This window comes from Perna viridis, chromosome 11, assembly GCF_037379345.1.
Source record: "Perna viridis isolate PV_CMFRI_1.1 ecotype Kerala chromosome 11, ASM3737934v1, whole genome shotgun sequence".
In the NCBI taxonomy this organism is placed as follows: Eukaryota; Metazoa; Mollusca; class Bivalvia; order Mytilida; family Mytilidae; genus Perna; species Perna viridis.
In genome coordinates, this window is record NC_142455.1 from 11,042,596 (window position 1) to 11,069,674 (window position 27,079).

The following is a 27,079-nucleotide window of genomic DNA, read 5'->3' on the forward strand; positions in this document are numbered from 1 at the left end:
TCATTTTTTACATTTTGTTTTTGTAGTCTTAACCTTGAAAACTCCAACATTTATATCTTATGAACAAAAGTTTTTTTTTATGGTAAAAATTGAAAGAATTGTAAGGTCAGAGGATATTCAAACTAAGGTGGGCAAGTTACATTTAGAAGTTTACCATTTATTTTTTTTTTTAGAAAGAATGAGAATTTGTTTTATACATATATATTTCATGTTCTTGTATGTCACAAATATCTCAGCTGTCACACTATAAATATTTAAAAGAAATCATGTAATGAACTATAACATGGTATTTAAACAAAGAAGATGATGGATAATATTTCAAATTTTTTTCAGGAATGCGCAATGAGGCAAATAAACCCCAAAATTATATGTCTGTCTCCCTACCTGCTCTGTTTTTATTTGCCTATCCTTAATTTGATGACTGTATTGGCTCTTGCTATACTAAGGCCTAGTTTGTTTCTCCATTAATTCAATGAAACATTTTTTTTTTAAATTTTAACAAATAAAATAATATCCTTGCCTGCCTACCCTGTTTATTTTATTGCTGGTACCAGGAAACATGACTATAATTTTTTCGGACTTACATTATAGTTGGGTCAAGCAAGTTTCTTTACAGGAGAATTCTTCAGCCTGACATGATTCAAGGGTTTTGTGACGTATTGGTCATTGCGGATGTTTTAACACGAACTGTGGTCGTACCTTATAAGAAATTTTTCTCATAATTTACCTCCCTAATAAAGGTCAGATGGTCGTTTCCATAACTAGCGTCAGACAAAATCTTAAAATGTCACTTTTTTTTTTAGTCAATCTTTATTGGAATTTCAGTACAGAAAGCTAACATTTCCAAGTCGTTTTCATGTCAATTTCATGTGAAAAATTAGAAACCTAGCGGCATTTCCATGTCAAAGTCTACAACACAGACGTAAATCCATTGTTTGCCATGTAAGGTTCAACTAATAACCAAACAATCGTTTATTTCTATAGACATTTTCACAGAGACCTGTCTAATTCTATAATATATTATTTCCCTTGCACTTTCCAAATACAATTTATCAGATCTTGTTTTTGCTGCAGAAACTTACAACTGTCTGCAGCATCTCAGATACAATTTGTGTTCAAATGCTATTAAGAATATGTGATGCATGGTTATACGTTGAAATACTGTTAGATTTTGGAAAGTTTATATAGCATTGATATTCTGAGAAATAAATTAAAACTATGATTGTACTTATCCTACCTCTAGTACGCAGAAAAAATTGTAACCCATCTTTCAGCAAAAATTAATTGTTTTATTTCTGTAATGTTATTTAACACTCACATTGATTGTTTTAAATCTTTAAATCCGTATTTGAGATTCTGAATCATAAAATTAAATTAATTCCCTTTCTACTTACCCGGAGTGAATGTTTTTGAGTTGGCCCATAACAGGCGAACAAACATGATTTAATTTAGGTTTTAGTGCATATTGAGAAAAGTAGTGTAAGTGTTTCATGCTGCTTTCCCATTCAGTAAGTAGGCTGTCTTTTGGAATCACCTTGTCTGTCCATCAGAGTTTACGTCACAAAAATTTTTACTCCCACTGGACAGATTAAGATATCACATATGGTATGTGACTTTATAGATGGGTCATACATTGTAAGCCATTTTGGCTGCTCTCTGATATCAACTTCATGTACAAGTGATGCTATAAATAGCACAACAATATGTGCAAATTCATGTTTTGATATGCCCTTAAGATTCATGCGACATCAACTTCAGACTCATGCGACATAAAGTTTCAGTTTGACAACTTTGTTTATATTTTGACCGAAGTACTTTAACCCTGCCACATTTTTTGTGCCTGTCCCAAGTCAGGAATTTCTGGCCATTGAATGTCTTGTTTCATTTTTACTATTACATTTGTAGTTTATTGTTATGTTAATTAAGTATATAGGGGCAATTCTTTTGCTGTATCTGTGTATAAGGATGTTTTGGGGCCAGCCGCAGCCTGTCCTTTGGTGTGAGGGTTTCCTTATTGTTCACTGAAAACCCATGGGTGGCCTTGGGCTGACATCTTCATCCTGGTGGGGTTGGTGTCTCTTTGACATATTCACCATACCTATTCTTGTTATATTTGGTAAAAAAGTATTTTTTTCTATTTTTCTCTTGTGTATAGAAGTTATCAATTGGCCATTGTAATGTTATGTGCTGAAACTTAATTTGCTAATCAAGGTACATAAATGCAGGCAATTTTAATGATTTTACAATTTGTTTCCTGAATAAGGTTTTTAAATCAAGCAACCCAAAATTGCAACTTGAACTTTAGTGATATGTATGCTCTTGGAAAAATACGAGAAAGCTTTTATTTATGGCATGTGGTCACATCATGATTTAAAGTGAAAATTAGAACAATGCAAAAATAATATCTTAATTTTCAGTTCTGTATCTATATAGCTATTCCCTTAAGTTATAATTCATTGCCGGAGTTGTGGAACTTTATGATCAATGAGATGTTATTGTGTTTGAGACAGTGCTTTTGGCTGTTTAACCTAGTAATGAAGAATTATTTTGTTTGTTCTATTTTTGGATCAAAGCTTAATTTTAAGACCACATTTACTTCATGTTATATGGTTCTTTAAGATGAAAATGTGTCTAGATTGTATAATCATTGTGGGGTTCAGCCAGTATAAATTGTAGTCTTCTGTGTAAAGGTTAATATGCTATTTCAAGCCTAAACTGTACCTTGAATTAACTGGCAACCAGTCTAAATCTGACATCCTTTGAGGATCCTTTTTGTCCTATGTCAATAAAACTGATTGCACTGAATATAGAGAAAGTCGAAAAAGGGAGAAAATGTTTAATAGTCAACAGCCCTACAAAACTGATGAAGTCCTTGGGATTTCAGTGAACAGTGAGAAATTTCCAACAAGCAGACACTCCTGAATGACAAATATACATGTATACTGGTTCAGTAAAATGGATATCACACAATAACCTACATATATAAAACAACCATGACAGTCTGACATTGCAAAAAGGGGATGCATTTACACCCAACATGCCCCTTTTGTAATTTATGATATATCAAACTCATAACCTAGTTAAGAAATTACCGCAAGTGCCAGAAGTTGTTCCAGTTTTCAAAAAGTTGCCCCTCCCAGGCCCTCCCCTGCACCCGCCTTACCAAAATTGCCATACAATCCTGACAACTGAAATTTACAGTAATTTTCAGGGGCGGATCCAGGATTTTAGATTGGGGGGGGGGGCACATTAAAAATTGTTTGAGGTTAAATTTTTGAATTATTCTTCTAGAATGGGTGCTATGTAGAAATCTTTTGTGGTAAAATTAGCAAGAAATTGAAGTTTCAACCTGAAACCGCTTAAATCTACTCATGACAACTCATGCTTTGCAAATTTTAAGGTGGGGGGGGGGGGGTTCACACGCCCGCCACACCCCCACCTGTATCCGCCCCTGATTTTAAGATGTTAATTATCAGTTAAGTAGTTAATTCCAATAGTACAATGTTCATTTGATATAAAAAAATTTAAGTTTGAAAAAGTGTCAGCTTTTGCCACCTTTTTCTTTTTTGATCCAGCTGTCTTTACAGTTTATTTTACAAATCTGTATTTAATCAAGATTATATTTCAATCATTGCATAGTTTTTTTAGAGTAATTGTCACATTTGTATAATATCAAATATCTATGTTTCAGGTCAAACAGTATAATTACCATAGTACTGTTAATCCTGTCTAAACCAAACCTCTATTGCTATGTATAATTTTTTGGTAAAGACAGAAGTTTGGTTTACACAGGTTCAAAAATTTTTATAAAGAGACTTTAACAAATGGTGGTTAGGACAGGTTCTGGGCTTATTCAGGGTTTGGTTTTGACAGGTTTTTTGATTTATTTGGGGTTTTGTCAAGACAGTTATTATGGGTTTATTTGGGGTCTGGTTTAGACAGGTTTTTGGTTAATTCAGGGTTAGGTTTAGACTGGTTTTAGAAACAACCAAGGTCTGGTTTAGACAGGTTTTTGGTTTATTCAGGGTTTGGTTTAGACAGGTTTTAGGATTAACCAGGGTTTGGTTTAGACAGGTTTCATTGTTATCGCTTGTTGTATTTGTCCCTTTTGGGGTAGATTGGAACTCAGAATTCCAGCTTCCATCCAAAACAACTTATATGCATGCAGTTGGTGTTGAAATTACACTTTTAGAAATACATTTCATTTTATTATTTCATATTTACCCTCTCTTCTTTTTTCTGAGACATTTGATTGACGTAAAAATAAACTAAAAGTCTTGGGAACACAGTTCATTTTTTTAGAACCACATTAGTATCTTTCTTTTTCGGTTATCACTAATACCCACATTAATTCCTGATGAATGTGATATATCAAGGTTTGAGATAAAAGGAACTGATACTACGGCTCAGGTGTTGTAAACAGATAAATCTTTGAAATGGTTTCAAAACAGTACATATTTTTATCCTTGGTGTGACCAAAGGTTGGAAATGTTTCTGAATTAATGGTGGTAAGAATTTGTGCATCAGTACCTGTAAATCAATGTATTTTTATTTCTTGGTTAATCACTGAATGGGCAATGCATAGAGAAAGTTGAGAAATGCATGAAATGTAAGAAAGGGAGAGCATCCATTTAATTTTGGTAGGGATGCTAGATAGAATTAACATTTTTTATCCTGGTCTTGTATTGATTTTGTGATTTTTTTATGATTTATTTTTTCACTCTAGGCTTTGCTAAAATATAGAAAAAACAAATACGGAAACATGGCCTTGCTGATAAAAAGTTATATAGAGTAATGAATTTATTATATATTTGCCTTACAATTTTGATTTTATTAGTTACCCATTGGCAACTTTGCCAAAGAGGTTTGTAGGTTTGCATGTTTTTTTGCCATGCTTGCAGATATCAGTTGATATTCAGTACATTGCTCAGCCTTGACAAGTTATGCAGTTTAAGTTACGGTCCTTGGGCTTTTGAAAATGAATGCAGACTCAGTTTTCTACATTTTTTCATTAATAAATCATGCATGAAGTTTGTGAACTGTTCTCTTCAACAGATTTTTCTTCCTACATGGGGTCTTTGCATTGCCATGCAATAACTTTCAGAATGATTGTTAAAAAAGTTGAAAAAAAAACCACAGATAATACTCCTTTTTAAAGTTGAAGTTTCCCTGATTAAACATTGGCAATCAATAGATCCAGGAAACTTATGGCTTAAATACTGTATAATTTATTATCAGTTTGGTTTTGTTATGTTATGTTATAAAAAGATGCCAATTTGCTTTAGGTATGTTTTATAATTTTGTCAATGAAAAATCTATAAGTATTTACTGTGGAATCTGTTCAAGGGAAGAGTAATCAAGGGAACCAAGTTCCAGCGCAAATCAAAAGAATGTAATCCAGGGACAAAGACCAGACATGGAAAACAGACATACACTACAAAGAACATAAACTAACTATAATGATATATAAAAAGTAACAAAAGTAAATGGGCAATTTGGACTCCACTAAAAAAGGGGAGCATGGACCAGGTGCATCGGTAGGGTAAGCATCCTCTGCTTTTCTAGAAACAAGCTGAGTTGCTAAAAAAAATCAAGTCCAGGGTAGACGAAAAAGGGAAGGAAAACTTAAGACACATTGAACAAATCGGTTCTCATGGTCCAGATAAATACACCATAATGATCCACTATTCATGATAACAACTATAAAACTTTGGTATAGGTGACTTCAATCTTGTGACAACATAATCCTGTTCCAGAAGCCTAATTGTAAGAAGTCTAGAAAGACACATTTAATTCTAGGGAGAGGGACTGGGTCTGAATTTGAATTTAAAATTTCAAAAAAGGTAAGGTTCCTGTAACCAAAAGATAATAGGATGGGGCTGGGTGTTGGTCAAAATTCTTATGTTACATGTACAGCTCCCACTGTTCTCCATTTCACTATTTTGAGCATTCATTCTGCTCCATTTTACTTGTCTTGGAAATTTTGTCCATGAGGGAAAAAGGTATATTTTTTAGCCTATCCCTCACTCTAAAAGTCAGAAAGTTTGTCCCTAATATGATAATCCAGTGTTCTAGAATCCTGTTCATTCAATTTTTTTTTCATTTCACAAGTATCAATACTTTCATTGATTAAATGCAATCTATTTAAGTCAGGAAATTCAGACAGTATTACTACGTTACATTGTTTTGTTGCAAAAAAATGTTGTAATAAATGCAGTTATTTCGCTGGTAATGTGTAAGTTTTATTTTCTTGATAAAAACTTGTTATTCTTTGGTAAATGTGGTGTTGCAATTTTAGCTCTGAATGATAATATGTTGGTTTACCAATAGATTGTTTAGATATTGACTTTAATTGCCATACGGTACGAGTGAAATTAATTTTATTAGGGCTTGCCGATATAGTGATATCCATATTCAAATAATATTACTATTCTGTTGTGTTAATTTGTTGTTTTCAAAATCGTTTATTTATACTGCTACTCAACAAGTTGATTGTATCTTGGAATCACCTTGTTCGTCATTTTGTCTGTCTGTACAAATTTTCGTTGGTATTATATTGGCTCCAAATACCAGTAGTTGGATTGATTTCATATTTTAAGTGTGTGACTTCATATAGATGGGGTATATGTTGTAAACTATTTTGGGTGCTGTCCAATATCTACTTCCTGTTTCATGGTACTTAACCATTATATGATAATGGAATGATAAAGAAAATTTTCATCACAAAAATCTCGGACCCAATTGATGGGTTGATTTCAAATTTGGTGTGTGGCTTCATATAGATGGGGTATATGTTGTAAACCATTTTGGATGCTGTCCAATATCTACTTCCTGTTTCATGGTACTTTACCATTATATGATAATGGAATGATAAAGAAAATTTTCGTCACAGAAATCTCTGACCCAATGGATGGGTTGATTTCAAATTTGGTGTGTGGCTTCATATAGATGGGGTATATGTTGTAAGCCATTTTGGGTGCTCTACAGTATCAACATGTTGTACAAGCGGTGGTATGCATAGCACAACAATGTGTGCAACTTTGTGTTTTTGTAAATGCAAGTAGTTATACTACCGTGGTCCGTGTGGAGCATTTAAGAGAAATAAAAAAATTTCTAAGTTTCACGAGAAGAGATGTCACAGTTTAACATTGCTATTTCCAAGACAAGCATTTATCATCCATGTGCTCATCAAAATTTTATTATTTAATGGAAATCTTTGGTTAGTGAATATGTTATAATGTACCTTTTAATACATAAAGTCTGCAATCTGTTGGATAATTGATCTTGGTGCCAGAAATTTTTGTACAAACGATGACAAAAATATGGTTGTGAGAATTACTAGCCAGCTATAATTAATTTAAAACAGTGTAGTCTTATAAGATGGTGTCTGTTCCATACCATCTAGTTCTGTTTATTTGTAATAAATTGCTGTACATTGGTTATGAGTTGCTTCTGTATCTGTTTTTTTCTGAATATTCTGTTGTGATTATTATGGTTTCCCTCTTAGATTGTATTTACTTCCATTTTCATATTTCTTTCTTTGAGAATTTTCTTCTTTCTATAGTTAATAAAATGTGTTGAAATTTTTTTTTAGTACAGTGAAACCTGTCTACACCAAAACCTTTTTTTTTTTTACGTCAGAATTTGTTTCTTTTAGACAGGTGTTTTGTTTGTCCATGTTAAGGTGGTAGACTGAGGGTAAGGGACATAACTCTTGAAATCAGTGATTTGTTTGTATCATATTCAATTTCTCCAAAGCCTTTCAAGCTTTTATTTTAAACAGAATGAAATTAGTCCAATTTACTTTGATGCTTACATGAGGTTGATGTAAAATGCTGAATACAACCATTCCAATGATTTGTAAGAGCTGTGTCTCTTACCCTTGGTCTACCTCCTTAAAAGTAGAATAAAACTGGACCTCAAAAAAGTGTCTGGACAAGAAGTATTTTTGGTTTATTCACGGTTTGGTTTACACAGGTTTCAATGTTATATTTTCATAAGTTTTAGTTATTTTAATTGCCAGCTTTCCTCATATTGTATAATGTCAAAGCCATGGATTGCAGATTAATCAACAAATACAGGAGGGAATTAAAAATGAATATGATCACTTATTTTTATGTCAAAAATTACAGAGAAAAATTTAATTCCATTAATTTTCATTTTTAACCACCATGAAGATTTTCTGTGTCTGGGATTATGATGCATTATGGGTATTAACACATGATTTTCTTCCTCAGAAAAACAAAATTCATCTTTTGCATGTGCATGAATTTTCAGCCATCTTTCAGGGGTCTTTATAAGGCCTCATTCCAAATGAGAATTTTTCAAAATCATGTAGATGTTGCAAAATTAAATTTTTTTTCCACCAAGTATAGATTCCCAAACTGTCATTTAGAGTGAAAATTCTTCCTAATATTATCCTAAAACTCTTATTCCCACTTTATCCTAAATAAAAAATCCATGATTTATCAGATACATAAAATGAATGTGCAATGTATTTGTGATTACCTTGGATCATTGAATTTTCAAGGTCAATGGTTGCATGTACCTGTATTTTAAACCAAGACATGTAGATATTTGTATCTGAAATAGGATGTGAGTTGTGAAAAGAGAAATTACTTGCTTTACTTGATTATTCTTTTTCAAAACATTTTGGAATTTCACACATACAAAACTAAATCTAGTTTATAACTTTCTCCAAATATTTTGGAATTTCACTATTATCAAACAGGTGTGTATTGTGCCATTATGATAACATTTATATTTGAAGATTTGAATCTTATTCAATTACAAAAATTATGATAAAGTGCAGAACTACAGTTCAAGTATTTCTTAGATATTAGAAAATGATTTGATCCCACACTTCAATGAATTCTTTGTACATGAATATTTGTCAGTCTGATTAGAAGGTTGTTTTATTTTTCTTTTTTTTTAACCAGTTCACAGGCCATTTCTAGTTTTGAGAATTTTAAAAGTTCTATCCATATTGACGATTTTAATGGATAGGATATTTACATGTATGCACAATCATATATTTAAACTGTCAGCAGTGTATTGTTACGACTAAAATGTTAAAAACACACAGTATATATGTTCTACTGGTATGTTTATTATTTAGGAATTACATGTACATGTATCTACATGTACAATTTTTTGTGGGCTTGGATTAGACAAAGTTAATAAAATTTTGCATTTTAATTTTTTTCAGACACTTAATGCCATGACATCATAGCTAACCTACTCATCTCTACAGTTGGTGCTAGAAATATAAACAATGGCCAGTTTCTTTCGGCGGAAACGAGGACTTATATTTAAATTTGTGATAGGCATTCCTATATTATGGTTTGCTGCTGTTTTACTTATGACATATCAGGGATCACAATCACATGACAGTCGTGTTGATACGGAGAAACGGAACTTTGATAGTCACATTGTTCAACCCCCACAACATGTTCCTGTCGCTGGGGATGTTGGAATACAAGCTCACGATCGTCAAATACATCAAGAGGAACAAAGAAGATTCGCTCAAAAAATGGAGGAGGAAAGGTTAGAAAAAGAGCGGGAAGAAAGAGAGAAAAGAAATATTGAATTGATAGAGAAGCAAAAACGAGAAGAAATTAAAAATAATCCAGTATTAAAATTTGAAGCTGCTGGACAAAAAGAAGAGCTTCCTGAGCGACCCTATGTTGATCCTGATGCACCAGGTATGTTATTATTATAACTGGAAAAGTTAATATCCAATTCGAAAAAAAGCTTTGAGATATTGGTATGTACCAGGTAAGTGAGATTTCCATTGACTTTTGAGAAATTTTGGTCAAAGTCACAGCATCCATAAAACTTTTAATTAATTTTTTTCATAAAATTGAGGTTTCTGGACAATCGCCCAAAGAGTTTATATCTGATACAAACCAAACTTTAGAATATTGTTACATACTAGAGAAGTAAGATCCCTGCTGATTTTGTGGTAATTTCTTTGAAGGTGAAGGTCACAATGACTGAAAAACTTTGTGGTTTCCTGATGATTTCTCTAAAAGTTTACCTCTGATCCAAACCAAATATTATGATATTGTTGCATGCCAGATAAGTGAGATACTTATTGATTTGGAAAAAGTTTTGATCAAGGTTAATGTCAAGTATGCCAAAAAAAATTTCAATTTTGCATAAAACTTAGGATTCCAGATGATAACTTAAAAAGATTACATCTGATTGAAACAGAGCTCTGGGATATTGTTACATACCAGATCACAGGTCACAGTTTTTTCTAAAAGAAACGATTCTCAAAATATTCACCTCTGATTAAAAAAAGTCACAGTAAAACTATTTCTTTCTCTAAAATGTGGATGCAATTCAGCTTGTGCAGCTTTCGTTAATAAATTTCATGATGAAATGTCTTTTAACACAACAATTGACAAGGAGATGGAAATTTTTATTATTCCATAGGTATTTGAATTTATGTCTGATAGAAAATACATGTAATGACATTTCTTCAGCTAATGGTCATTCAAAGAAATTAAAAGATGACAGACTCCATTCCCTGAAGTTTTCTCTTTTAATAGCTGTAATGTTTTTTTTCTCAATTTGTCTTGAGACAAACACTATTTGTATCCAGAAATCAGTGAAGTATATTTTTTTAAGGAGGTAGACCTTGGGTAAGGGACTTATCTCTTGAAATCAGTGATATGTTTGTATCATATTCAAATTCTTCAAGGCATATCAAGCTTTTCTTCAAAACAGAATGAAATCAGTCCAAGTTACTTTGATGCTTACAATCGTTCAAATGATTTGTAAGAGTTGTGTCCCTTACTCTAAGTCTACCTCCTTAAAACAAGATATAATAATATACTAGAATGTAACAAGATTGTAACTGGAGAATTAATGTAAAAAGATCATTTGTGGTGATGGAGTCGTGTCCTTTGACCTATTTTCTATAGTTACATGTAAATACATCCTATTACATCTTATGGTTTTCAAGGGCATAATATTACATGGGATGAAGTTGAATTGGAATCCAATGACTTTGTTTTTAACTAAATACTAAGAAGGGTAAGTGCTTGCAGGGTACCAGTATTCATATTTTCTTCCTTTGTTAGTCACAGCAAGTAAAAAATTAACTTCAGGAAATACAGTTGGTCTTCCTAGATTTAATGTAAATGGTCATTCACTAATGAAATATTTTATAGGTAGTTAATGGGACAATTATCACTGAAACTTTCTATCATTTCATAGGTACTTCAATCTAAGATTGATAAATACCCCCCCCCCCTCCCCTTGGTACCCCTCGGTAGTTACTTCTCAATTCTCTGCTGTTAGGAAGGTTATTTGATGGTTAGTTATCATTTAATTTAGGGAAGATCAACTTATTCCATGAAGTTAACTATTTTACTTGCTATAACTTTTATGTCTTAGTCAAACTGTGAATTTGAATTACCATTGCACTTAAATTTTCTGGTATTAAGGTTATCATAAAAAAATTCTTAGTTTCTCAACCAGCATTTATATTAGGAGCAGGTGTTTTATTATTTTTAATTTTTTTAATCAATTCAATAACTAGGTCGGTTGAGAATCTAGGAACTCTAAGTAAATGTATCAAACTAGTATTTATTCATGAATTTAAAACTTTTTGGTGCATAGATATTTTACAAAACTCTGAAGAAGGCTGAAATAGGCTTTATCTGTTGGCCAATCCTAAAATATGTTTAAATCAAATGTAACAAAACTACAAATATTGATATTCCTGAATAAAAGTACATACTAAGTACATGTATGTCAGATATTTTCCTATGCTTAACAAAACTAATTTTTCATCCCTAAAGTACAAATAACTAGCATGGCATCTGACTTTGTCTTACGATTTCAATCTATCGACAATAAAGTCATGGATGAAAAAAAAAAAACCGGAATCATTATCTAAGCTCAATCATTGTGAGTTTTTGGATCACATCACTTCAAAGAATGTTTGGCAGTTAACTCTGGAATTGAGCTGCTAATGATTACAGGATTGTTACTGTATCATGCAATGAAGTCTTACATCGTTCCGAGCTTTATTGCTGATGAAAGGTGATTTTTTAGTTATAAATATTTGAGGATCCATAGGTTGTCTTGTTAATTACATTTTTGATCGTGCATCTAATGAATCTTGTTCTAATACATTTTTAGTAGGAATGATTTGTTGGAAAATTCAAAAAATTGTGTTTTTCTTCTTTTTTGCTTTTTGTATATGTTGAATTTATTAATAAGTCAAATTTCTATACCTTCCATATTATTATTTTTGGCAAAGTCATTTTCACCATTTTAAGATGGTCAAATTGTATTTTGTCCATTACAAATGGTTGAATATTTTTCAGAATTTTGGTGGGAAGTCATTTGTTTTTTGCCCTGTTGTTCTGTCAGTCTGTCTGCCCATCACACTTTTGTAACATTTTATGAAAGTAGGTAGTTAGGTCAGATATATAGTTGTGCATATTACCGGGATCCACTGAATTTTGTTGGAGTTATACCCTTTGACCTTTGGAACTGGGGGTGGGGGAGCATATGTTTTTGAAGGCAATGAAGTAACTAAATTTGCAAAATGTATTGTCTACCAAAAAGTAAAAATTAAGCACTGAAGGAAGAGTATTCAAGGGAACCAATATTCTAGCAGAAATCAAAAGAATGTAGACATGTAAAACAGACACTCACAACAAAGAACATAAAGTAACCAAAATATATATATAAACTAATAAAAAGTAAATGAGCAACTTTGACTCCACTAAAAATTGGGAGCATGGATCAGTTTGGAAGTATAGAAACAAAAATCTTTTATGACAGTGATCACCTGGAAATGAAGCAGCCATCTTGCTTTCTTTTTTGAATTATAACAGAAACCTGACATATCTAATTTGTCTTCATTAGAGTGCAGGTAGCTGTCATCCGACATCATGTAGCAATGTCAATCTTTTGACAATAAAGTCTTGGTAAATACAGAATCATTATCTAGGCTTGATCGTTATGAGTTTTTGGATCACGTCACTTCAAAAGAATGCTCGGTAGTTAACATAGAATTGAGTTGGTAATGATCAGAGAATCATTAGGGTATTGCGCTATTATTCTTCCATTGTCTCCACCTCGTCACCTTTGAAAGAGAATTTTTTTTATCATTTGAAAGTACAACTCTTTTCACAAATCAGGCACAATGAGAACAATCTGAAACATGCAAGTCAAAAATATTACCAATCTGACAAATATGCTTTCAATCAAAGAAGTTTGCTTAATTTGAAGAGTACCGGTACTATTTGATTTCTGCATTTCTGAAGATGCTGTAACATTTTTCATTAGAATGTTTTAAAATTGAGGTTTTGACACAGTTATGTGCCCCTGAACATGGTGGTTGTATCACTTAATGTTCCTTTAATACCTTATTTTTTTCATCTATTCCTTCATTTAGAACTTTTAAGTTACAAACATGATAGTTTCTTTAAAGAGAAATGTTTATGAATTTATACCTTGTCAAACTAGATAAGTGACCCAAAAATAATTATCAAACTTGCTGATGAGTCACAGAAATAGGATGTTAAAATTGCAACTATTACAAGACAATTAAATATTTTTGGAAAGGTTCAATTGAAGGGTGATAACTAGATTTTCACTAATAAATTCAAGGCAGTAGCAAAAAGGAAAGTCCGCACAGCAAATGGCAGTGTCAGGGTAATACCTGGAAAGCTGGAAACTACCGCAATGGTCCTGACCGATAGAAATGGTTAAGTTTGAGACAATTAGCTTTAATGATACTTAAACAGTCTCTGTCATTAACTGTTTTTGAGAAAGCTATGATGGTATTGCAAATTTAACTTTTATAGTTTTCTTTCAAGTGGGGTGTTGAGATTTTTTCTAGACATACATGGTCTAATTAGGTTCAAGCTTATGACTTTTAATTTTTAAAAACATTTCCTCATCTCTTGGGATCTTTTAAGGCTTTTTGAACTGAATGAATAGTTCAGTTTAGCCTGGTTAGTTAACAGTTTTAAAAGGCAGGATTGAAAACAAACTGATTTGAAGAGAGTTTAGACGATTTCTGTTTTTGAAGAGTTTCAGGTGTATTCAGGGTTCGGTTCAGACAAATTTTACTGTATATTTAAACCTTTTCTCTGATGTAAAGTACCGCATAGTTCTTAAAATGGGTAGTAATTTCTATCGTAATCAATAGTCTCGTACCCAATAAATTCCTACCCAACGACATAAATCTTGTTTATAGCAATAGGAACGTGGATTGTAGTTTCCTTCATTAATTTGTTTGTCATGTTCAGCAGGGTTCACAGCCCTGGAAACTATTGTTCATTTCTAAATGATTGACTTGCTTTTGTCATTTCAAATGTTACTTTGTTTTCATCTTAATGAAGAAATCTCACATTTTGGAGTGAATGATGGAGTTTATTCCATTCGTCTCCTGGGAAAGTGAGAAGCAGCTCAAACATATTGGACATTACAAGGCCAATATGTTTGAGCTGCTGCTGTAACAGGCAAATTGGGCTGGTTTAAAGGATTTTGAAATTTCTCCATGCATTGTCCAGTAAATTTTTTTTTCCTAATCCATCAGAAATTTTGCAGGACATATTGTCCAAAAAATCTTTTGTTTAAAATATCCTATTGTTCTTGAAATAAAAAAAATGATTTGACACAACTTTTTCTACTTAGTGGAGGCAGTGGAGGGCAGCAGTTTATTTCTGTTACAATTTGTTTTCTACAATACATGAAAAAAAAACCAGCCGAAAAGAAAATAAAACATTCATACACATGTACTTAAAGAAAGTGAAAGTAATCTGAATGGAAAAAAAATTTAAGCTTATTATAGTTCATGTTCTGATTTAGAAAACTGTTAGAAAGCAAAAAAAGTCATTGAAGACAAGCTCCAATTCTTAAAGATAACATTTATTATTACAAGAATGATCTTGCCTTTAGTCGTGACTAGCATGATGCTCAGTGCTAAAGCACCCCCATTCATTCCCAAGATAATGAGATTGAGTCGTCAATATAATTGCATGAATTATCTCAATGATCTCAGATCAATATCCTTTTGTTCAGTTTTGTCAACTTCAGCGATCAGTTTAATTCTTTCTGTCACGACAAACTGCATTGATTTGTTGAAATGCAAGTGTAAACAAACCCAGCTCCGCAACAGGTGGTACCATGATTTGAAATAATTTGGAAGGTATTACTAAATTGGTTAATGAAATATTGTTATGATTTTGATCAATGATGTGTTTGATTTTCTTGAAAAATACAGCATGCAGCAGAAAATTATAATGTATGTTTAAACTGTACCCTCTATAATTCAAACACCTATTTAATACAAACAAATTCAAAATAGAATTCAAAACTTTATTGTATATCATTAAAACATCAGATTTCATTGAAACTTTATTAGTTGTTTATTGGTGTCTTTCCCATGCTTACACTAAGTACTTGAGATACAGTGTAATGGCTGGTTCAAGTTTAATTTTATATGAAAATAGTAAATTTTTTTTCAGATTTTGACTGCCATTTGTATTATGAATTTAAAAATATATGAAAACTAGCAGTCTGTTTCAGAAGAATGAAGAAAGTGAGGTCTTAAGGGCCAATCCCGACATGAACAGTATTTCTAGACATAAAAAGTCTACCAGTACAGCTGTTAATTTTAACACTTTTTTTCTTATGATCTACAATAAACATGTCCATACCGAAATCCTGAATAAACCAGTCGTAATCTGAACTCCTTTTAATTCTTCTTGACATTTATACTTAAAGGTGTTTCATATAGACATACTAAACTGGACGTTGGCTTATTTTGAAATCAATACTTTCCACTTTCATCTGTTTTGATCTTCAGTTGACAACACTGCTGGTGCCTTGCATGGAGAAGGATCTGTTCACCTTTCTTTTAAGTTTGTTTTGTGCTGTTAATTTTCTGTGTGTATATTTTAAGTTTTTAATTGTACAGTTTGTTCTTCAACTGTTGTTTTTCTGGTGTTCTTCACATTTTTTGTCCACGAAGTTCCCATGATTTCTATCTTTGTTATAACAACGCCTTTTTCTACTTAATGCGTTTCTTTTATTCATAGTATTTGGGTCACAAAAGTCTTATATGCAAGAGTAATCAAGGAACCAAAGTTCGAGCCATAATCTGGAGAATATATTCCTAAGATAAAGACTAGACAGGGAAACAAAAAAACACAATAATAAAAAATAACAATACAAAGAAATTAACAGTTAATGTTCAACCCGAACTCCACTAAAATCTTGGAGCATGGACCAGGTGCACCGTTAGGGTAAGCTTCCACTGCCTTTCTAGGACCACATACCATATTGCTCTTAAAATGTCATGCCCAGGGTAGAAGGAAGAGGAAAGGAAAACTATTTCATTGTGAACAATTCGGTTTGCATTCAACTTTCACAATTTTTATCACTTGTTGTAACTTGTAATGCCCTCAAGTCTCTTAATTGGGTTACTTTCATTGCATGTAAAACTTCTTTGAAATTGACAACTCTTTTGAAGATTTTTATATTGGATATAGGCCAATTTTGCATCCTAACCTATTATTGTGTCTTTTTAATTGACTGTCCTAATTCAGTAAGATAAAAACTATATCAGCTAATGGAATCTTACATTTTTATCAGAATGTTAAGCAATATCCTAAGACGTTAACTATTTTTGATGGGTGATAAATTTTCAAACTATTTATGATGATATTGCCCCATAAATTGTATTTTCCCCAATTATCCCAAGGTCACAAAGCCCCCAATAGAACATATTAGGTATTTAATATTGGAATTCTGCAACTTTTTTTTTTTTTTTTTTTCAAAAAAGAATCAGACATTAATTGGTTTTGATGTACATAGATTTAGGGACAGCTTCTCCAGCAATGGCAGTAGATATGCATCCAAAGAAACAACTCCACTAGAAGACCTTAATAATACCATTGCATCAATAAATATTTCTTAGAAAGAACACTACAATATTTATACTTTTCTATTTGTCACACTATATATATAGTATTACCAAACAATTTTAAATCTACGCAAAATCCTTCATTCACAATTTTCTCATTATTCTAATTCTGCACAGGCAAAGATTTGCAATCATCAGTCTATCATACTGAGCCTATTATAATGTACATTGACAATATTCATGGCATTTCCTGTGAACTATATATCTTATTGCCAAAGAGTCTGTACAAAATGTATTGTTTTTCACTTGGTATCTATTGTCCTCTGCACAGTTATAACATGCATTTTATCAATCAATTTATTGGTTAATGAATTTTGATCTTAGTATTGTTAGAATCGGTAACAGTGTTTGTGATAACTTCATTTGAGGATCCTTACAGATGTTGCATGCTGTCCTAAAGCCCAGTCAATGATATTGATGTTCCTTTTGTGAAAAGGTGTTAAAAGGTTAATGGAATCTGCACACTCTTGGTCTGCATGATAAATAAATCTGCCTCCCTCTGTCTTCTGCTGCATAGAGTAAAGGCTTCTTCTGTCTTCTGCTGCATTGAGTAAAGGCTCTCTCTGTCTTCTGTAGCATTGAGTAGAGACTGCTTCTGTCTTCTATTGCATTGAGTAAATGTTCCTTCTGTCTTCTGCTGCATTGAGTAAATGTTCCCTCTGTCTTCTGCTACATTGAGTAAATGTTCCCTCTGTCTTCTGGTGCATTGAGTGAAGTCTCCCTCTGTCATCTGCTGCATTGCGTAAAGGCTCCTTCTGTCTTCTGCTGCATTGAGTAAAATCTCCCTCTGTCTTCTGCTGCATTGAGAAAAGGCTGCTTCTGTCATCTGCTGCATTGAGTAAATGTTCCTTCTGTCTTCTGCTGCATTGAATAAAGTCTCCTTTATATCTTTTGCTGCCTGCAATTTGAGTAAAGAAGTTTCTCTTTCTTCTGCTGCACTGATTATTGAATGTATTCATTCTGCTGCATGAAGTAAAAGTCTCCTCAGTCTTATGGTGTATTGAGTATTTAAGTATAGGTACCAGTTTAATCGGTTACTGAATTCATTTTGCCCTTCAATACCTGTTCTTAATTTATTACACACAATAACCATATTTTCTGTCATTCTGTAGCAATTGAACACAAAAATATGATTGAGAGTTTTATTGGTATATTTATTACCATAAAAAAATCGTAAATTTTGTCTCTTGCTAACTGTGGTTAACAGCCATGGCAGTTTACTGCAATGTGATTTGTCTTCATTTAAAATGTTACAAATGGCAGAAAAAAAATCAAAATGAAGAATCGCTTCTATTCTACCATTAAAGATTGTATAAGAATTTATTAATATTGGGTCTGAAAGCTGGCCATTTATCAAAATATTCAATTATCAAATGCATTTTATCTTTTTTGTGTGAACTTGTTGACACTATTTGAAGTGCCAGAAGTGTAGAAGGTCCATTAGTTCTTGTTAACTTGGAATTTACTTATATCAATGTTATATATCGCTTTACAAATTTAAATATTGAATGGAGCTTCTTTGAAGAATAGAATAAATGTATAATTTATAGAATATATGTACAATAAAAATACAAACTTTGCTGGATGCTATATCCACGATTTTCTGGGACAAATATTTGTCTAGGTGTAAATTTTTGGGTTAGACAATTAAAAAGTCTAAACATATTGAATAAGGAAGTTGTAGCATGGGGATTAGATTTGCAGATGTTCTGTGACCCTTTGAAGGGAATATTACCCCATACAATTTCTTGTCATGTTTACAGCATGATCTTATTCTATAACATTTTATTATATAAAGCCCATGTTATTTAGGGCAACAGTTTTAAAAAACTTTGCAAACTTGCTGTTAAATTGTGTTATAGCAATTGTTTCTTTTACAAATGGTCTTTTATTGAGTCTTTTGTTGTTGTCATATTTATTTGTAGGTCCATGAAAGTTAAAAGCTTAGTCCTTAAAGCTGTACAATATTTGAGGCAATTCTTTGGTTGTTTTTGTAATTAGACCTGTAACATTATAAAAGCTGACAAATGTAGTGTCATCAAAGAAGACTATGAAGTGAAACCTGTCTAGACAGAACACTGAATTATCTTGAAAACCTCTCTTAACCAGGCACTTTTATAAGTTGTATATCAATTTTTAAATTCATTAATGAAATCCTGGAAATATGTACTTTGGGTTATGTTTGTGCCATATCAAGCTCCTTATAACCATCCTGAGATCTGCTGAAAAATATCAAGATATTCTGTAAGTCTGAAAGTCTATAGTATTTTGTATAAGTAGAGTTGTGACGGGTACATACATAAAAGAAATCCAGAAATTTGAACCACTGTAAAAATTCAAAAAAATAATAAAATTTGAGGCGGACCCTTTTTGAGTAGGGGTTGGCGGGGATCAGAATCTACAAATTGACTTGATGTGGCCTAATGGAATGTGTTTATGCAGGTTCCACTATAGTACAATTTAACAAAAAATCATGAATTTAATTCTATTCAAAAGTGGATGAATTGAAAAAAGTCAGAAAAAAGTTGGTGTGAAAATTTTCCTTATATTAATAACCTGTTTTTTTCTTTTTTAGGAGAGCAGGGTAAAGCTGTAGACATAGATAAAGAAAAACTTAGTCCCGAAGAGAGAAAGAAATTTGATGATGGATGGCAACGTAATGCCTTCAATGAGTATGCCAGTAATATGATTTCATTACACAGGAGCCTGCCAGATGTTCGAGATGAGGAGTATGTAGTTCTCATATATGTACTCTGATGTACACCCTATTTTCTCTAACTGTAACAATAAGTTTTTGAAGGGGTTTAATAGTCACCTTGTCTGTCTGTCTTTATGAAGCTTGTTATCATACATTGCCTTATTATACCCAGGCTCCAAAGGAGAGGGGTACACTGTTTTACCTTTCTGCTTCCAGTTGTGTCTGTTATAATTGTTTCTGTCACAGTTTTCTTAGCAACTACTAATTACAGCCACTTGAAATTTCAACGCAATCTTCCTGTAGGTATGCCGTATGGTGGGATCTGTTTTTTGAAAAAATTTGACAACTTCTTGTTAAACTAATACTTTGTTTATTTTTTTACTTTATATTTTGAAAGTTGAAAGATAGCAAGTCTACCTTTGGGCTGTTGCCTCTTTGAGCAACCACAATAAAAATCTGGCTCAGCATGTTGGACTTTAGCTGGTACAAAGCAGGGTCTGTGCTATGTTAAATGGTTCTTGCCCTGAAATGCAAGAAATATCTGCCATAAGTCGTTAAACTGTAATCAATCAATCAGTCAATATTCCTCTGTATGTAATATAATGGATGAGATTTTATTCCTTGAAAAGTGAGAGAAATGTGATTTTGCAGTGGATTAAATTTTTATATTTACCTTACCAGTGCACCTGATCCATGCTCCCATTTTTTTATGGAGCCTGGGTTGCTCATTTACGTTTGTTTCATTATCTTTGTTATTTTGATTATTTATCATTTTTTGTTTTGTGTGTCTATATTCCCTGTCTTTTCTTTTTCTTTGGAAAATGTACTTTTGAATTCTGTTCGAATCTTGTTTCCCTTGACTACTTATTTACAAATCTCTATTTTATCTGTTTTTTCAATTTTATTGTATATTTACTTCTGACTGCTGATTTTCACATATAAGTATAAGTCTTTGTAAGAATCAGGCAAGATGAGAAAAATGAGAAACATGCATGTCATAACCCCACCAATCTAACAATAAAATATCTCTCAAGCATGCTTTCTCTATTTGAAAAGACCATTAGTTGATCTCTGCATCAGAATAGAATAGAATAAAATCTTAGAAAAATGAGGTTTTAGACAGAGTTATCTGTCCTTGAAATGTTCATTTTCAGTGCATTTCAATGAAATTGTAACTCAATGGTCCAGCATGAGACAGAAAATCTTGTCTGTTTTCCTCGATTCTGATGGTGCAAATAGTCAAATTACATTACCATAATGATGGTTATTTTCATACCCACTGCCTGATTCTTATAGGGGCTGATACTTAACTACTGTAATGAGTTGACCACAGACAGTATGAAGTTTAGACCTTTAAGCAAAATATTTATTTTAGAATCCAAATTGAATGTCAAACTAAGCATTAACTTTGGCCTAAGAATATTTATCATTAAGGCATGTTTGAAGACCATATATTTTGATGGGCAATAAATAGTCTAGGAGAAATATCATGTCTGCTTTTCTAGATATTAAACCGGAAGATCGACCCATTAGGAATACTTTTAACAATGATATTTTACTTTGATTCTTTATTTTCATGCCTTTATTATTACATGAATAAGGCTGTAAGTACCAGTCTTTTTAAAATTGAGACATTGCCATTGGTAAAGCGATTCATGGTGTAGAAGAACCCACCAAACAAATGATGCTTTTTCAGTCTATATAAGCTTTCACATAGCAATAATCATATTTGTATTCTGCTACTTAAATCGAAAATAACGAGAGTTATAGAATACATTTGTTAGTGTCTATCACTTGCATGACTAAAAATCTGATTTTCAAAGAAATGGTAGGTGTGAATTGTCGAAGGAAAATAAAGGGAACCAAGATTTGAATGGTAATTAAAAAAAAAGTAATGTGAGGATAACAAATATTCAATGAAAATAGACTTACACAACAAAGAACATGAATTAACCAAAAGTTGATTTTTTATAAAAACTGGGAGAATGGACCAGGTGCATTGGTAGGGTAAGATTTTAAAAATATTCATTTTTGATGATTTGATAGATAAATAGACAATAATAGTGCATTGACTTGACATAAAGCTAATATACAGATGAGGTTTAGAACAGCAGGAAAATTTTGAGCTGTGCCAAGCCTAACTTGTAAATACTGTGAAAGTACTTTAATTTATGGACACTAATTTTCGTGGATCAGGAAAGAAACACAAGTTCTTGGATTCTTGAATTCGTGGTTTTGTAGTTTTCAGTACAAACATCATTGGAAACCTACTATTCATTGGAAACCAAATTTCGTGGTTGGACTACCCACGAAAACCACGAAAATTGGTACCCCACAAACAGTAGTACTTTCACAGTATATGGTCAGTGTATTTTGACTATCGGTACTTAGATATAACAGATGCAGTATGAATACGATAAAATGAGAAAGATTAAGAATTTCCTAATTATTTTTTGTTCTTCTCTTTTTATCAGTTTCTTGTTATATATTAGTAGTAAATGTGCACCTACTGGAACTTTGGAACCCATTTTTGAAATGATTTAGAAAACTTTGTGCCACTTCCATATGATGTGAGAGTACACATGTACTATTTTCATCAATATCATCCACCTACTTCTTGTTCATATTGCCACATCATAAGCTTGATACTGTGAAACCCATCTTCACTAAATCCTTTTTTTGGGAATGAAAGATATATTTGGTGTAGGAAGGGGTTTAGATTATTACAGGTTAAAAAAGTATTGGAATTGAAATGTAGGACTTCAGAAGGAATCTTAATGAGATTTATTTCTGGTTTTTTCAAGGTTGGGTTTTACTGTAATTTTGAACCATTATATCCTATATAGACACATTTCTTCTATAGTGTAACCTGTCTTAGTTGAACTTAGAATATACTGAAAATCTGCCGTAACCAGATACCTACATATCAGTGTAAGGATGTCTGCTGCTCATGTTCAACCTTTTTTTCCTCAGATTTTTTTACTCCAGGATTTATCCATTTTATAGCACTAATATATTCTTGCCCATTGACCCCCACTTTCCATTGCATAATTTCATTAAACATACCTTAAAATATTATTTGACAAGTTTTTATGAAATCCTTTAATCAACTGTTATGTATGGAAAATCTAGAGAAGTCTTTTTTCCTGCCAAAATTCATAAAAGCTTACATCTCAAAAACAAGCACACTAACCTATCATTTTATTCTACTTGTATTGATCTAGCATGACAAATCTTAAGATTTCACAGCCCTTTGAAATCCTTGTTATATTTAAGGAGATAGACCTAGGGTAAGGGACACTACTCTTACAAATCATAGGAACACTTGTAATTAGCATTTGACACCTATCTCATGTAAGCATCAAAGTAACTTGGATTTATGTCATTCTGTTTCAAATGAAAGCTCGATAGGCTTGTTAAAATTGAATATGACACCAACATATCATTATTTCAAGAGTTATGTCCCTTACCCTAGGTCTACCTTCTTAAGCAAAGCAGTGAACATCCTTAAATGCATTTTGAAACTGATAAACTGAATACCTATCTAAACCAAACAGATTCAGCAGTGGTTTGGTTAAGACAGGTTTAATTGTATTTTTTTTACAGTCCTTCATAATGAGATAGACCTAGGGTAAGGGACACAACTCTTACAAATCATTGGAGCCAAGGATGCTTACCCAACCAGTGCACCTAGTCCATGCTCCCAGATTTTAGTGGAGTCCGAGTTGCTCATTTGCTTTTGTTGCTTTGTATGTATTATTTTAGTTACTTTATGTTCTTTGTGGTGTATGTCTGTTTTCCATGTCTGGTCTTTAATTGTCCTTGTATTACATTCTTTTGATTTCTGCTAGAATATTAGTTCCCTTGATTACTCTTTCTTTATGATTATCTCTTTCAGGTGCAAGAGTATTAAGTACCGAGATGACTTACCTGACACTAGTGTGGTAGTGTGTTTCCATAATGAGGCTTGGAGTGTATTATTAAGAACCGTCCATAGTATTATAGACAGATCTCCACCACATTTACTGAAAGAGATTGTTCTTGTTGATGATTTTTCTGATATGGGTAAATAATGCATTGTGGGAAAGTTTGGAATTTTTCTTTATGGTAGACTGTGCCTGAACTACACTATCTTTTTTTGTGTGTGAAGGAAGATAATCTGCATTTAACTTTATATGAATGTTTATTTAATTTACTTACTGTAATGTTAGTCTAGTGATGCTTTAAGACAGTTTTTTTCCTAACAGACATAAAAAAAGGTCCTTATAGAAAATGATAAAATTTCGGAACACAATCATGAGGAGAGTAGCTGTCAGTTAATATAACATTGTTATAAATAAACCCTTTTGTTCTAATATTTAAAGCAGGTATGGTTGTTGCTTCTGTGAAATATAATACTTCCCAATTTATACAGGAAAGTGTTGCACCTACCTTACAGAATTCAGTACCAACTGTGCCTGCTGAGTAAACTTGCACAAAAGGGTCTATATTCGTATGCGTAAAGATGATGATAAAAATTTCATGCTTAACTATTTATACACCATTATGATTTTGCTCACAACATAAAAATGATAATTTTGGAATCAAGTTGTTGTACCTTAAAGCAGCTTACTAAATACAAATTAAATTGGTTGTCTGTTTTAAAGTTTTCAACAGTAGAAACTCAGGGTAAAAAACTTAATCAAGACAGATCAAAACTTTCTAGAAATATACACAATTCTGTTTTAATTTAAGTTTGGTTTAACTTTGGTGCTTTGATAATTTAATTATTTTAAATAATGTTTTTTTAGATCATTTAAAGAAACCATTAGAAGAATATGTTGCTAAACTGAAAAAGGTCAAGGTTGTCAGGACAAAGAAACGAGAAGGTCTGATCAGAGCTAGGTTGCTAGGTTACTCTGTTGCCACAGGAACAGTTCTGACCTATTTAGATTCACATTGTGAATGTGCAGAAGGTAGGTGTAATTGACATTTGTACTTCCAGGTCTTTTTGTCTTAGTGGAGGTCATCTCAAACAATATTTGCTATTATTTATATATTTATATCAACTTCGTCTTTTTTTAAGAACTTTTTTCCAAAATGTGTGGGTTATTGATTGACAGATTTTTGAAATAACACTTAGGCTTTTGGGATTAAAATAATAGCTTTTTTTTCTTTTTATTTGGGGGGTGGTAATATAATTTTAAACATTTATTTTGTTAGTTTACTTTTAAACATTTTTTATTGGAAAATTAAACCCCACCTATTTTTCATATTTAGTTACATATCAATTTAATAGCTCAATTCCTAATGGCTTCACTAATAACAATGTATTAAATTTCAGCAAATGTATTCTAGAAGGAGTACATTGAGAAATGAAATATCATTACAATCGTAGCCAGTATATAATGGCAACGTATTGATACACCCTACATGAGGCCTATTCTCAAATGTAGTACACATGTAATGAGATATTTCAAATTTACATTTTATTTTCAAAACAAGTCATCATTTTCAACTATTACCATTAAATCGTAGACATGCTGAAAGTTAGTTAGTGTCTTCATCTTTTGTTGAAAGCATATAATTATTATGTAGTAATTAAAATAAACTATATTAAGAATATACTTGCATTGTGGTCTGGTTTTAACATAATGTTTGACTTATAATAATTTTAAAGCTATAAGAAATAAAATCCTGCTAATGTTTTTCGCATACTGTTAAAATAATATTATTCTTGGGGTACCAATTTTTGTGGTTTTCATGGGTAGGTCAAACCACGAAACTTGGTTCCCAACGAATGGTAGATTCCCATTCATGTGTATATTGAAAACTTCAAAACCACGAATTCAACAATCAACAAAATTGTGTTTCTTCCTTGATCCACGAAAATTGGTATCCACGAATTAAAATACTTTCACAGTATTTGTAAAGTATGGCTCAATATCCTCAATATTCTCTCTTCATTATAAATATATATAACTCGATCATGTGTTCTCATCCCCGATAGTGGAAATATTAGTTTTATACTCTTTTATTTAAAGCTCTTAAGTAGTATGGTATAGTGCCATCTAAATAATGATATAAATAAGCCAGTATTTTGATCAGAAATTGTGTTAAAAAATGTCTCTCCTAAACAAAGAAAAACCAGAAAGATGATAAGAAAAAAAATTTAAAACATTAACTAATTGTTGTACAATCTTGAAGACTATATTTCTTATATCTATAAGTATTTTTAAATTCTTTATTTTAATCCGGATCATAATCCAATGCTCATTTAAGTTGGTCCTTTTTAGGCTGGCTCGAACCCTTACTCGAAAGAATCGCTGAAAATAAGGCTATTGTTGTATGCCCCGTCATCGACGTTATTGATGACGATTCCTTCCGATTTCAATATGGGAGTGCTAAGAGCACTAGTGTTGGTGGTTTCGATTGGAATTTACAATTCAACTGGCATAGCATTCCGGAACACGAAAGAGAAAGGCGACATTTTCAGGATTATGCCCCTGTCAGGTACTTCCTGTCACATGTCTTGTTAGGTCATTAACGAATTCAGTGTATGATTTGTCGAAGTTTAGTTTATAGAAGTGGTTAGCATGCCGTGTTCAGCTTACTTGTAAAAATAACACTTGCAATTTTTTGATATACTCATTTTCTTAGTTAATTGTCATTTACATCTGAACTTGTAGTTGGCCACAGTTCTAGTACATGTAATTAGAAACATGATATGCAGATGGCATGCAAATTAGCTGATTTTTATTATTATTTGTCAATGTTGAATATTGTATCCAAACGAAAAACACATCAAAAAGTCCAAGAATGTATTTCTTTATATAGTTGCTCATATTTTTTTAATCTGGAATGCTTTTTCATAAAGATGTCATTGATATTGTAAATCTTGCTTTGAGGGTTATGCAACCATGATCAATGCATATTTTTTTTACCCTTCATTTTCCTGCCAATTTGTCATTATTTTACTTATACTGCATACCTTCATTCTTTTTCTATCATGTTCCATTCATGTTGGTTCATCTCTGTAATCTTTCATTGTGATGAATAGGTATTTCCTATAGAACCAGCAAAGGTCAAAATCTAGGTCAACCAGACATGTTTATGGTGGTCTGAATTGCTTTTTTTTTTATGGCTGCAGACAGCCAGTTTTGAACTTTCTAACTGGGGTCAAAGTTCAAAGTCTCAAGGTCACTCTAGCTGATATATATTCCCTATTCCCAAAGTGTAAACATTTTTATTTCTTCCAAAGAAAATTATTTGTTTTCCTAATTTATCATATCTGAAAATTTTTTTTTATACATGTACCATATAAGAGTTTTTTTGGTTTTTTTTAGTGTGGAAAATTTTGCATTTTTCTTAAAAAACTGGGTGAGGTTTTTTTTTTGAATAATTGAGGTAATTTTTTGCGGCAGACTGAATTAACACGA

At 32.1% G+C, this 27,079-nt stretch overlaps 1 protein-coding gene across 11 annotated transcripts in view; it reads left to right on the top strand.

Moving 5' to 3' along the window:
• Positions 1–27,079, top strand: part of LOC148602963 (polypeptide N-acetylgalactosaminyltransferase 5-like) — a 104,456-nt gene that overhangs the window by 50,714 nt on the left and 26,663 nt on the right. For 7 of the 11 annotated variants that reach the window (XM_088551331.1, XM_088551329.1, XM_088551333.1 and 4 more), the window contains 5 exons: positions 9,209–9,704; positions 19,539–19,692; positions 23,560–23,726; positions 24,452–24,616; positions 25,937–26,153. In XM_088551331.1, the coding sequence (XP_088407457.1) occupies positions 9,275–9,704; positions 19,539–19,692; positions 23,560–23,726; positions 24,452–24,616; positions 25,937–26,153 (1,133 nt within the window). In that variant the 5' untranslated portion in view covers positions 9,209–9,274. The remainder of the gene's footprint in view (positions 1–9,208; positions 9,705–19,538; positions 19,693–23,559; positions 23,727–24,451; positions 24,617–25,936; positions 26,154–27,079) is intronic. The other 4 variants (XM_088551338.1, XM_088551340.1, XM_088551339.1 and 1 more) reach the window with 1 other exon arrangement.